Here is a 13,749-nt window from a genome sequence, read left to right as displayed (position 1 = left end):
AATTAAAAGTCCTGCTTCACACAGTTCATGCCTTGGGGATCTGGCTGGGTTTGGGCTCACATGTCCTTCGTGTTCTCAGTAAAGTGACCCTTCTTCACCAGGGCTCAAGCCTCACCTTTTTTCGTGAGGTCTTCCTGGGACCCCCCACACCCCACACCCCCCATGGCCCAGGGATTCTGCCCATTGAAGTGCTTTGTCGCCACTGCTGCCATCTGTCTCCTCCTCCAGATTCTGAGCACCTCACTTACAGAGCTCTCTTCATAGGTGTTAAAATGCGAGGGCCGTGCCTGTGATAGGTTTGGGCTTAAGTACCAGGGAAGCGTGAGAGAGATGCGGGGTGGCATTGGCTGGTTTTCCCAACTCAACCACAGCCTTACTAGATGCTGCGCTGTGTCAAGGAGAAGGCGGGGAGGAACCATCTCCACTGGGAAGGTCTGAGGGTCTGAAAGGTTCTGAGTGGGTATGTGGGCTGCCAGTCTTCTTGCAGAAGGGATGTGAAGGCCACCTTCTCTGGTCCCATTGCGACTCTTCTCTCACGCACAGCATGAGCAGCACAGAGTCCATCCTGACAGACAGGGGACTGCATTTTCCCCTTTTCTTAAATTAAAATCATCTGTTCCACTTTCTCATTCTGAGTCTTCAGCGAAGGTCAACAGACTTGTCCAAAGTCATATGAAAAGTGGTAAAGACGTTAGAACTCAGGCTTCCAGTGTCTCAGACCAGTGTACTGTGATTCTGAGGTTAAAACGAAGAGGGAAAGCCAAAAGCATTTGAGGCTGCCGCTTCGATCTTGGCCCCCAGAATCGAGCACATGGTTTGGGTGGCCCCATGGTTCCCCTGGCTTTGGGTCTTTTGTATGGTATGTTGCTAACACTGAAGAAAGGGGAGCATCGAAAGCTTTCTCACCAGAGGTGTTGTAAGGATATAGCAGGAGGGCCTGGCATGTAGTAAGAAGTTTATTATCCTTAGGAAAGTGACAACCAACTTGGAGAGGTCACTACAGCTGGGGGTCACACTGGAGGAAAGATGGGTGCTGTTTTGTTGGAGACATCCCAGTGGGAGGCGAGGCTCTGCTGGGAGAGGGGGGCCATGCACTGGGTAAGAAGGGCCTGGGGTCCCGCATCCGAGTCCCCCGCCTTAAGACAGGAGGGGCTGGTCTCTGGTTCCTTCCTGCCCCCGCAGCTGACTTCCAGGCCAGAGAGGCCCAGCAAAGCAAACCCGAAGGGACTGAAGGGAGGTCCGAGGAAGGAGGCTGCCTCGGCCGCCCTGGCTGGGGCGGCGCAGGAGAGGGTGTGCGAGGAAGGAGGCTCTCAGGAGAGGAGAGGCAGGAGCAGAGGGAAGGCCAGGAGTCCGGGGCAGCGCGCCCAGGAGCGTGCGGCGCTGGCGAAGCGGCGGGCCACTTCCGCGTTGGGGTTGCCCCGGGCGGGCTCGAACGACTTCTGCAGACACCGCCCACTGCCCCTGCGCTCCGGGCTCGCCCTGAAGGAGCCGCTCCAGATCCGCTCACACAAGTCGGCGGGCGTGGGGAAGTGGTGCGGGAAGGGGCGGCAGGGCGCCCGCTCCGGGCAGCGGGGCTTCCCTGCGGGGGCCAGGAGCAGGCCACTCAGCCATTCCTGTCCGCGCGGCCCCGGGACTTGCCCCGGGGGAGATTCGAGCTTGCATCCGCCCGAGGGAGGGGGGTCCTCCCGGGCACTGCCTAGCCTCACTCACCCCGACTCCAGGCCCAGCTGCCGAGCCAGTTGGACTTGCAGGTGTGGGAGGTGCTACAGTCTGCCCACCAGCGCTCACAGTCCTCCAGGCACAGGGGCGCGTCCAGAACCCGCTCCGCCTGCCAGCGCGGGTCCACCTGGGTGCGGCGCAGCAAGAGGCAGAACTGTCAGAGCATCAGTTTGAAGACTGTTTACAGCTGCAATGATAGTTGGGTCAGATACCATCGGGACATATTCTCTTAACATCGCTAAATATTTTACAAATGAGAAAAACGAGGTTAGAGAGTTTGTACATGACTCTGTTCCTACAGACAGGAGAGGGGACCCAGTGCCTCCATCCTTCTGGTCTCCCGTGACCGCTCTCCCCACAGGCAGTTATCTAGGGTCAGAGGGAACTTCTCCGTCCTCTCCAGCGGCAGCCTCTGACTCGGCTCGTGTCCATAGCTGTCTGCTAGCATCTTGGAGTTGAGCCTCTTAGGCACACTGATGGATGTCAGGTGGGCCCTGATGGACGTGGGCCCCCCTCCCCTCTCGCCGCTCCCCCACCCCCAGCCCACCTCTGCCCACCTTCTGGATCCAAGGCCCCAGGTTGGGGGAGCACTGGTAGAAGCAGATGGCCTGGAGAAAGTGCCTCTGGCAGTCCGGCTTCATTAGTCCGCAGTGAACCAGGCTGAAGTTGTAGAGCAGAGACACATCCAGGTGTGCTTCCCAGCTCGTGCTGGCGGTGCAGCAGGCGTTGTCCTTCCAGGGGATGCACTGAGCACAGACCAAGACACAAAAGCCATGGGGAGAAGGGGTAAGGGGGCGATAAGCAAGTGGGCCAGAAAGGTAAAGCCATCTGCTTGAAGAGGACCCTGCAAGTGGGATAGGCCACTGTCCAAGGGGTGGAAGGAGTGCTGATCATTTCTCAGTGTCCTAAGTTGTTACTCAGTCATGTCTGAGTCTTTGTGACCCCATGCACTATAGCCTGCCTGGCTCCTCTGCCCATGGAATTTTCCAGGCAAGAATCCTGGAGTGGGTTGCCATTTTCTACTCCAGTTTGTCAGTATTCACACCCAAAGGATGTCTGGGCACTGGCCTCCCTGCCACAGACTGCATGTCCCCTAGGGATGGGGCTTTCAAGGTCTCAGATCCCGGTGGTGGGGGGGGGGTGCAGGGGGAACCCAAGACCCTATGGGATTGCACTGGAGGAGGGCACCTGCAGCCAAGAAGGGCTCACAGGAGCATGCCAGCCCTGGTCCTTGGGCCTCATCCCTGTCAGTCGCCTTTAGGAACTTGGGGAGGAGTCCCTTAGGTCTTATTTTTTCCCCAGGGCCTGCCCGTGGGAGGGCAGAGGAGATGAGCCTTGCTTGCTGGAATCTAGGCTGACCACTGATGAGTCTCCATGATCACCATCTGCCCCGACTCCCTGAGTGGCCAGGCGGCTCAGGGATGGAAACGTTGAATCAGTCGGCATTTACGGTCTCAAAAGTCATAACCCCCCTCCAGTGGGGCCTTTGCCCACATCTTCATCTAGGGAACCAAATGATTCCAGATGGACAGGGGTTCAGAAACCCTCTTGGCTTTTGTGTCTCTTCCCTGATCTACCAAAGCAGTGCCCATCCCCCCTGACCCACACACCAGGGCTGGCCTCCATACCTCCTCATAGAGCTCAGCCTCCGGGCTGGGCTCTGGCTTGTGGGGTTTGGCATTCATGCAGACATTGAGCAGCTCACGCCCAGTGCACGTGGGGGGCACTGCCCACAGCCCCAACAGGAGCTGCCACCACCACCCCATGACCTGCCACAGAGAGGAGCCCCGCTGTGATGGGCAGAACCCCTCACTCCACACCCTGTCACCCCCAGAGCCAGAACAGGCTTCAAGCTTCTATCAGACTCCATGATGCTTGGGCTGCTTCTAGGACCTTTATCTGAGGCAGCATCATGAATGTCTCATCCCAACAACGTTCCCAACAATGTCCAGACACTGAAGCAGGCCAGGGAGGGAAGAGACCAGCCCCAGGGTAAGGGAGTGTTGGGGTGGACTGGCTCCAGCTTTCCCGGGGACCTTCCCTGGCCCTTCTCCACATGGAGGCAGTTTTTCTAACTTGGTGACATATGGGCTGGGAACTCAGAGCTCTGACCTTGGATGAGTAACTAAACACACACTCAGGAGGCAGACTCTTCATGGGGCCAAGGATGAAGTGGGACTGGCTAGTACGGAGAATGCAGTCCTATCCCAACTCCAGCCCTTCTGGGAGGTCCCCTCCGGGCCTATAGCTTCTAGAGTTCCCTCCCCAGTTCCCTCTGGGCAGAGTCCTTTCCTCTCAAGCAGTGAGGGATCTGCCTCTACCATCCCCAACTCATCACAAAACCGGCCTGAGTATGGGGTTGGGGAGCCAGGCCCCGGCAGCGTTGCTGGCATCTCGGAGCAGGGAGCATGCCCAGATGTGAGCCACTGGGCGTCTTCCACGTACAAAGCCACATCCTGTCACTGGGACCAGGAGGCCGGCTTTTCCCTTGACGCTTGTTGTGCCCTGTTTCCAGCTCTGTCCTGGGTAGTTCTCAGAATGGGAGAGAAACAAGCAAACAAAAAGGGCAGAGGCGCACCCTGCCCCAGGCACCCAGTCCTGCAGGAGACACCCCTCAGCCTTCACCCACCCCAGAGCGCAGGCCCCGTGCTTCTCAGGAACCTGCTGTGGATCCACCACAATGGAGCTGAAAACCTACGGCCCAGCTCAGGCTGAGAGCCTCAAACATCAGGGGTGAAGACTCCAGTCCCACCCTCCGAGCCCATTTGTCATTTGGTCACTAAGTCGTGTCTGACTCTTTTGCAACCCTGTGGACTGCAGCTTGCCAGGCTCCTCTGTCCATGAGATTTTCCAGGCAGGAATACTGGAGTGGTTTCCCATTTCCTTTTCCAGTTAGAGCCCATCCGCAAGTCTGAACCTAAGGCTCCTCACTCTCCTCAGCACCAGTTTCAAGGACAGAAATGGCCATGGGGGTATTTCAAAGAAGCAGGGCATCAGGTGGACAGAGGAAAGAGTCTGCCCCTTCTAGCATTTTCTTCATACTCACTTTCAAAGCAGAAGCCACACTCTCCCACCTCCAGAGATTGTAAGGATGAGGAGAGAGTGATGATCTGCCTATTTATTCCTCCGGGTCAGGTGCAGGAGCTGAGCTCCAGGTGGCTCCAGTTAGCAGCACCATCTCACCCATGTGTCAGGGCCTCCTGTGGGCAGAGTCTCCAAGACAAACAGACCATGGAGGGTAAGATCCTCTTTAGTTAGATCTTGAGTTCTCCTCTCAGCTCTGCTGTTTATTAGCTGGCTGATCATGAGAAAATTATATAAACTCTCTGAGTGTCTCTTTCCCTGTCTCTAGAAAAGGCTGTTATGATGGGATTTTTGGGGAAAAGAAAGAAATTTCCTGAAAAGGACTTGGCATTGAGCCTGGCAAAGAGTAAGTCTAAATGGTTTTTATTTTTTTCCCCTTCTACAAAGCATGTTGTTATGCATGGGAAGCCTGGCATGCTGCAGTTCACAGGGTCACAAAGTCAGACACGACTTAGTGACAGAAAACAGTTATGCATTTATTTTTGCATTATAAAATTAATACATGTATTAAAAATAGAGGAAACAAAGAAAAGTGGGAAAGAAAATATCTATCATGCTACCTCCAAAATGTTCCTTTGTGGCTCAGCTGGTAAAGAATCCACCTGCAATGCAGGAGACCTGGGTTCGATCCCTGGGTTGGGAAGATCCCCTGGAGAAGGGAAAGGCTACCCATTCCAGTAGTCTGGCCTGGAAAATTCCATTGTCTGTATACTCCATTGGGTCACAAAGAGTCGGACACAACTGAGCAACTTTCGCAAGGTTTTGGGAAACATACAATTTTGAGATCAAAAGTGCAATTTGGGTACTCTAAATGGTTTTTATTCTTACCCTTTCATCCTACAAAGCCTTTCTTGCTTGGCCTTGTTCCAAAGCTCTCTGTGACCCGTCACCTGCTCAGTCCCCTGCGATAGGTCACCTGGGTTGTAATGGTGACGATGTCCTTTCTCAGCCCACAGGAGCCAGGCTTCCTGCCAGAGCGAGGACTCATCAGCCCAGTGATGCAGAGATGAAATGGGGCCTCGGGGACCCAAGGGTTTAGATGTGGGCCCAAAGCCAAAGCACCCAAAGCCAAAAAGGTCCCTCCAAGCCCAGGAAACAGCCTCCCTTGGCATGCAGGGACCACTGAACTGAGAGAGTCTGCAAGTGGCCTCCATAGTTCACAGCAAGGTCATCCTGAGCTGTGGAGAGGCTGAAGACTCAGCCAGGACTCTTGGGAGAGTCCTGAAGATGATAAAAGTGCTGGAAAGGGAGCCCATTTCTTTGCCTGCTTCTTCTTCTTCTTTTTTTTTTTTTTAAGAAACTTTATTTATTCGGCTGCCATGGATCTTAGTTGCAGCATGCTCAAGCTTTAGTAGCAATGTGTGGGTCTAGTTCCCCGACCAGAGATCAAACCCAGGCCCCCTGCATTGGGAGCTCAGAGTCTTTGCCACCAGACCACCAGGGAAGAAGTCTCTTTGCCTGTTTTTTTGTAACAAGTTCCTTTTCCCTCTCTAAAGTAGTCAGTCATTGGAGTTTTCTCAACACACAGGAAATTGAAACACAAAAAGAAAAGCATTTTATAAATGAAAGCACACTCTGTTCAACTACAAGGTGATGGGAAGACATGAATTAATCATCGTGCTGGAAAATTACATTCTCCACACCTGGTTTTCCCAGCCACTGAGTTCTGAGAACCAAGAAGGACCCAGGCACTGGGCTAGGGCCTTCTGTATGTGGTCTGGCTTACTCCTCACAATTGCATACCCCCTGAGTGAACACCCTCCCCTGTTTTACCTGTGGGGAAACTGAGGCTCAGCCAGGGAGTGGCAGAGCTAATATCTGAACTCAGGCAGGAACAACTCCATACCTTGCCTAAGGAATGAGGAGGAGACCACCAGGACTGATAGTAGATGCTGTCTGGGTCTCAAGATGGTCTGTTAAAAAAACAAACAAAGTCATATGCCATAATGTTGGGAGACACATGTGGGTTTTATCTGAGAACAGTGATGATTATAGCCCAGCTGCCCACATTTCTGCCTCAAACAGAGTCAAGAGTCTTCTTTTTGGGGTCTGGTATGTGGGTTTCCCAGGTGGAGCAGTGGTAACGAATCCACCTGCCAATGCAGGAGATAAAGGAGATGTGGGTTCAGTCCCTTGGTTGGCAAGATCCCCTGAAGTAGGAAAGGCAACCCACTCCAGTGGAGAATCCCATAGACAGAGGAGCCTGGTGGGCTACAGTCCATGGGGTCGCAAAGAGCTGGACACGACCGAGTGACTAAGCACAGAGAAGCTAGGGTCTCTCCCCATGGCAGAGGAAGAGCAGGTGTGCGTGTCATGCAAGGTATCACACGTGCTTGGGAGGTGCTATGGCTTGAAGAGGGAGTTTGGGTTTAATGTTAATCATCAGATGACAGGACAGGGACAGGAACCCAGCCATGAAGGGCAGAAGTAATTACTGAGGTGGAGAAACAGGCCCTCTGTAAGTGTCCTTCAGACAGAGGACAAGGAGGGCTGTGCCCGAGGCCCCAGGACAGGGGGAGATGAGCTGGTATGACAGCAGCGTGGGTCGGGGCAGGGGTCACAGCGGCCTCTCAGAGGCCTGTTGCCCCACACCTGTGCCTCCAGAAAGGCTGTCTTGCGGCCCTTGAGAAGTCTTCCAGAGAGATCTGCTTTCTGATGAATTACTGATAAACCAAATCTGGCTGCACGTGAAGCCATTTGAAACTGCTGGTCACAATCAATTTTGTTCTTCAGCAGAACAATCTCACTGCCAAGAGCAGAGCTCGAGTGGCATCCGCTGGGTTCAGACAGAGGGCGGGTGGCAGAGCCGCCCAGCTGGTTGGGACCACAGCACAGGGTGAGCGTGACAGCTCTCTGCTCCCTGTGTGCTGCCTTGCCCAAGGCGCTGCAGCCCCCAGACTTCCAGAAAAGACTCAGAAAGCAAAGGGCTAGAGCCAAGAATATCCTGGTGAGAACCCGAGGTCAGAGGCCAGCCAGAGGGGACACTGGTGATTGGGATTCTTAGTGGACCTTTTGACTCTTTTGTCTCACCCCAAAGACCCCAGGAGCATCCTTGTCTCAGTATGTAATTGGTCTGTAGCTAAGGCAGGTCAATCAGGGCTACCACTTATCTCAACCTCTTCCCTCCCTCTAGACCCATCATCTCATTACCAAGGCCGTTGATTTAACCTTTGAGACATCTCTTGAATCCCAATGCTTTTATCCCCTTTTCTGTCCCTACTGTCTGGGCCATGACCATCTCTTTCCTCAATTGCAGCCAACAACCCTCTAACTGACTCCTTTGCTCCTTTCCAAAGCTGTATCTGAGCAGCAGCCATAGGATCTAATATGTAAGAATTCTATTATAAAAAAATTTAAACATAAGGAAAGTTGAATTTTTCAGCAACCCTCCACGTAGCCACTACTTGATTTTGCCATCACTTGATTTGCCAGAGTAAAATAACTCTGTTTTCTCTGTCACACATCTAGCTAAGCACCCAACCCTCTAGTCATCCACAATCTTATTTTTTATGTATCTCAAAGTACATCACAGACATCTGCAGACTTCCTCCTAAATAATTCAAGCATGTATATCATTAACCAAAGTTTAACGTTTGTCTGCAGATGTTTTTTCTTTCTTTCAGAATGAACTTTTTAAAAGGTAAAGATGGTTATGATACTGCCACATTTAACCTGTCAAGACTTAAGTCCCAAATCCCTAACATGGCACACAGACCCTGGATAATCTGGTCCCTACTTGCTTTTCCACCCCAGCGTGTTGTCCTCTCTCATCCTTTCTCTTGCCTGCGTGGCAGGCATTCACTTCCCCTGCGTGTGCTTAGTCACTCAGTCGTGTCTGACTCTTTGCAACCCCATGGACTGTAGCCCACCAGGCTCCTCTGTCCAAGGGATTCTCTAAGTAAGAACACTGGAGCAGGTTCCCATGTCCTTATCCAGGGGGTCTTCCCAACCCAGGGATGGAACCCGCATCTCCTGTGTCTCCTGCATGGCAGGAGGGTTCTTTACCAGCTGAGCCACAGGGGAGGCCCAGGGGGATGCTCTGTAATTGCCCTGTTCTCTTTACTCCCCTGCCAGGCTGTTCTTTCATGGCTCACCCTCTACGGCTGCTCACCCCTTGGCTCCCAGAATGGATGCCTTCCCCTCAGGGGAGCTTGTGTGGTCCGCCAGGGCTTGGTGACCTGTTCCTTGGGGGTCTTGCACTTGCGACTACCATGGCGCTTACTGCCTGTCCTTGTGAACACTGGCCGTGCCTCTTGGCTGGGAGCAGCTTGGGGCAGGCTCTGCCCTTTGTTCCCAGGACCAATGTGTGCTGAGCACAGGACGAGGAGCCCTTGAGCAGGAGAAACACTGCACCTCTTAGAAGCACTTTCCACTCAGCTTCCCTGGTCTACCCTGACCTCGCTCCGCTCCTTGCCCTGTTCTACCCTTCTCTCCGCCTCCTTCTCCACTGTCCTTACCTGGGCTTTCTCGCTTCTGCTTTGGAGTGACTTCTTTCTCCCCTCCCTCTCTCCGTCCTCCTCCCCTGCTCTCCCCCTCTCCCCTTCTCCCTCTCTTCCCCTCGCTTCATTCTCTCCTTCCTACCCTTCTCCCCTGTAGCTTAAAGGGACCTCTCCATTTTCCCTTGCTTCCCACCCTCCTGACCCATCTTCTCTCTCACTCTCTCTCCTCCACTTTCCTTCTCCCTTCTGATTTTTCTCCCTCACCCCCAGACTTTCAATTTGGACCATTTTCAGTTTCTGATGATTTTGGTGAGATTTCAGAGTGTTATGGCTTGGCCCTTTCATCAACACTTGAAGAAGGCTATTTTAGGTCTCATCACAACAAAGGAAATGAGTGTGAAACCCATCAGGTGTTGAAGAGAGTCCAGGTAAAAGGAGACAGACAGATATATCAAAGTCCTATGGGAAGGAGACTAGCTGAAAATCAGAGATGGGAGAAATATCACCAAGAACAGATACCTTTATTTGTTTTTCAACTTGGGTTGCTAGCTTCTTCTCTCTTCAGCGTGAAGTTTCCTGGGTGCCAATATCAGGTTGTTACATTCAGCCCAGGCTGCTGGCCGGTCCACCAGGCAGGGTTAATACTAAGTAACTAAGGTTTACATGCAGTTTTATGATGTGCAACTGAGTTCCATACGAATTTTCTTTCAATCCTCCAATTTCCCTCTTTCCAACTGTCCCCAGACCTGAAGTTCAAGCCGCCAACCTATCTCTTGTGTCTCTCTCTTCCCAGACATGCTTCCCATGACACTTGTGCCTGTTTACTGTGGCTCCTCTGTGTCACCTTACATTCATCAGCCACTGCTGTTCAGCGTCTATTCACCATCCCATATAATCTACTCTCACCAGATTTACCAGCAACCTCCAACCTGTTCTATCAAATGAGAAGGGGCAGTTCATAACCCCCTTAACCACTCAGTTGTCTCTGACCAGCGTCCTCCCTACCTTGTTCTCCTCTTCCTCCTACATCTCTGTGTGTTCCTTCTTGGTCTCCTGGGAGGGCTCTGTTTCCTTTATCTGTGTTTGAGTGTTCTTGAGCTCTGTCCTTGGGCCTCTTTCCTTCTCATTGTATGGACACTGCAACCTCATCCTCAATATGGCTTCCATGATCACCTATATTTGGGTAGTTTCTAATCTCTCTCTTCAGTCCTGACCTGCATATGTGTGAATGTATATGTATATTTATGTGTATATATGATCTCTCTTTCTCTCCCCCTTTCCCCTTTCCTCCTCTCCTTAGTTATAACAGTTAAAATCCAAGAGTATTTTACTTGCATTTCCCACAGACACCTTGCATTCAATATGGCCCAACCATTCTTAGCTCCCCCATTCAATCTGCTTTTGCATGCTGTTTGATGAGACTGTGACTTTAGTCACTCAAGCCATAGGACTGCAGTCCAGAAGTTGTCCTGGGCTCCTCTACCACTTCCTACAAACACTTTACCATGACATGCAAGGCCTCTCACGGCCACTGGCTGCTCTCAAATCCTCTCCCTCCCAGTCCCAGCCTCACCTGCACACCTCCTGTGCTGGGCTGCTTGCTGTTTTCTGAACGTGCCACTGCTCTGGGCCTGCAGTCCTACAGTCCCATCTGCCAGGAATGACCTGTCCCCACTTCTTTACTCAGCTCCATATCCTTTAGGGCTCCAGTCAGGTGTTATCATCTCAAGAAAGCCTGCCCTTGCCCCTCCCTGGGCAAGATAGACTCCAAGTGCTTTCTGCACTTCTTTTTAGTATTGCATTCATTACAAGGGAGTATAAGCTTCTGCAGATTTGCTTGCCTCCCCGTCTCAATTCTACATCCTCTGAGGATGAGGACTTTACCCTGTCCTTCTGTTACCGGCCCCTAGCCCAGTTTATGGTGCACAGAAGTGCCTCTAACTGAGTGAGTGAGTGAGTGCATGAGAGCTGTATACAAGATCTGATGGTTCACAGGGGCCTGAAACTACCTGTAGCATCTGGGTTTTCTGAGTCCATGGACAGTGCTTCCCTCGTAGTTTACTTCTCAGTACCCTTCCTTGGAATGTCCCATCCTGCCAGTCTAGTGTGTTTAAAACTGAAAGTATGTCTGAACAGGCAAAGCCTCTCAGTAGCTCCTCTCAGAGGGAACCTTGAAACGTTTTACACATGTTCTTTTGGACTGGGGCGGTTTTGCATGGTTATAATACACATGATCCGGTATGTTATAATACATAAGGTCCATGCCTGTCCATGGCCACTTAGAACATGACTCAGCCTTACTGCATTCCCCCTCCATTTCCTGTATCCCACCATCTATAAGACGTGAGCTGATGGTGTCAACCACTGAACTGTAATCAAAATCCTAGCCTCTCTGGTGAGAGAAAGAGACAAGGTCCCAAAGTCTGGCTAAAAGGAACTGTCTTTAATACTTTCAACATTCTGTGATCACTTTTGCTCTAGGCCTGTGCACACGCTTTCCTCTTTCACCCGAGACCTCTCCCGGATCCTCCACACTCTTAGTACCTTCCCTTAGCGGATGCCTTCCTTTTCAGGTCTCGGTTTGGAGAGGTCCGCATTCAAGGAGGTCCATGTCTGGATCAGGTGTCCTTTCTGATGCTCTCACAGCCCCTGGGTTGCCTCTGTCAGGACGCCACTCTCTCCTGGACTTGCCTGCTGGCCTCCATGTTTCCAATTAGACTACAGCCCCTGGACCAATAGAGAATGTGTCTGTCAGTTTCACAGATGTAACTGCAGTGCCTAATGCATAGTAGACACTCAGTAAGCACTTATAAAATGAACAAGGGATTTTCTTTGCTAAGAAAGTTTCTCTCATATGATTCATTTTTACCAAGAAACATACTGGAAACATTCTGGGAAACCTCAATGTTGTTGTGGATGGTCACAGTTGTGTTTTATACATATGTGATGTTTAAACATTAAAAAATTATGTTTTCCATGCTCATTCACCTCTCACTTATGACTAGGTAACTCATGCCTGAAACTCTCATCTTGCTCATCTTTTTTATTCCCTGCAACTCTGTTAACTATGTGGCTTGGCAGGTGTGGCTGATAAACTGTTTTTCTCTCAGGCACACTCTCTCTTAGCACACAATTTCATATGTAAACAATGACATTGGATCAATTTATATTTCATAAATTAAAGAAAATATACATCTGTCTAGATTTGTTTTAGTCTTTATGTCTTTGTCCTACATTAAAAATATCTGAGAAAATGCACATAGAGTTGGAAGGTCCACTTGTGTTTTGTGGTTTATAGAAAGAAAGCAGTGGAAAGTAAATAGTTTTATGGTGACAGAAATTTGACTCTTTATGCCCTTGTGTCTATCAATGAAATGCTAGAGTGCGAAAATCAATTTTCCAAAAGACTATGGGTATATTGCCTTTTGGTAATGCAATGATCGAACAATTGCCATTTCTAGAAAAGTAAATTTTGTGATTCTCCAGTGACCTCTGTTATAAGTCAGTATGGTATCATGCTATGTGAAGCTGTTGAATGTTTACTTAAGACTAAGTTTTCTGGATAATGTTAATGGTTGCAAATATTACAAAACTAGATTTTAACTTGCTAAGTGTGTCCTCATACTTGAGTTGATGATTCTGTTTTGATCAAAAGTTGTGGAATGTCTGGTTGCCATGGATACTGGGGCTTAAGAGAAGCCTCTGAATCCTCTTACTGCATTGTCCTTAAAAGACTGCACCCATTTGCAGAAATGTAGAAACTCTCTTAGTTTCTCTAAATTCCCTGGCATGGTGGTTTGTTTTGAATCCGGATGAAGTTTCCTGGGGTTGTTTGTACTGCAGGTTGGATGGTCCCTTTCGGTGGAGTGAAAGGATACAGGCTACTACCGTGGTTTGTCTGAGAGCTGTGCCTTCTCCATTCCAGGAAGATGGGGAAAGTCAATTAAAGTTTCTCAAGCATCATTCTGTTCCAGGTCTTATAACTAAACTCTTGCTAGACCTCATCTCATTGCCTTGTCTGCTAGTCAACAGCAAAGACTGGGTCTAGTTTAATACTGTATACTACACAGTTTATATTGATTGATACAAATGATTTCTGAATGAATGAGTAACTAACCCTGCAGAAGTATTAAAAAATGGTATGGACCTAACAGAAGCAGAAGATATTAAGAAGAGGTGGCAAGAATACACAGAAGAATTATACAAAAAAGATCTTCATGACCCAGATAATCATGATGGTGTGATCACTCACCTAGAGCCAGACATCCTGGAATGAGAAGTCAAGTGGGCCTTAGGAAGCATCACTATGAACAAAGCTAGCGGAGGTGATGGAATTCTAGTTGAGCCGTTTCAAATCCTAAAAGATGATGCTGTGAAAGTGCTGCACTCTATATGCCAGCAAATTTGGAAAACTCAGCAGTGGCCACAGGACTAGAAAAGGTCAGCTTTCATTCCAATCCCAAAGAAAGACAATGCCAAAGAATGCTCTATCTACCACACAATTGCA

At 50.3% G+C, this 13,749-nt stretch overlaps 1 protein-coding gene across 1 annotated transcript; it reads right to left on the bottom strand.

Moving 5' to 3' along the window:
* Window positions 1-1,310: 1,310 nt before the first annotated feature.
* Window positions 1,311-3,485, bottom strand: IZUMO1R (IZUMO1 receptor, JUNO). Its single transcript, XM_040257776.1, has 4 exons — window positions 3,348-3,485; window positions 2,277-2,465; window positions 1,711-1,846; window positions 1,311-1,579 (listed from the first exon to the last, which is right to left on the bottom strand). The coding sequence occupies exons 1-4, from the start codon at window positions 3,483-3,485 to the stop codon at window positions 1,311-1,313; spliced, it is 732 nt and encodes a 243-aa protein (XP_040113710.1).
* Between the last annotated feature and the right edge of the window lie 10,264 nt (window positions 3,486-13,749).

This window comes from Oryx dammah, unplaced genomic scaffold (genome assembly GCF_014754425.2).
Source record: "Oryx dammah isolate SB20612 unplaced genomic scaffold, SCBI_Odam_1.1 HiC_scaffold_17, whole genome shotgun sequence".
NCBI lineage: Eukaryota > Metazoa > Chordata > Mammalia > Artiodactyla > Bovidae > Oryx > Oryx dammah.
The sequence above is the reverse complement of the archived record's forward strand: the minus strand, read 5'-3'. Positions and strand labels throughout refer to the sequence as shown.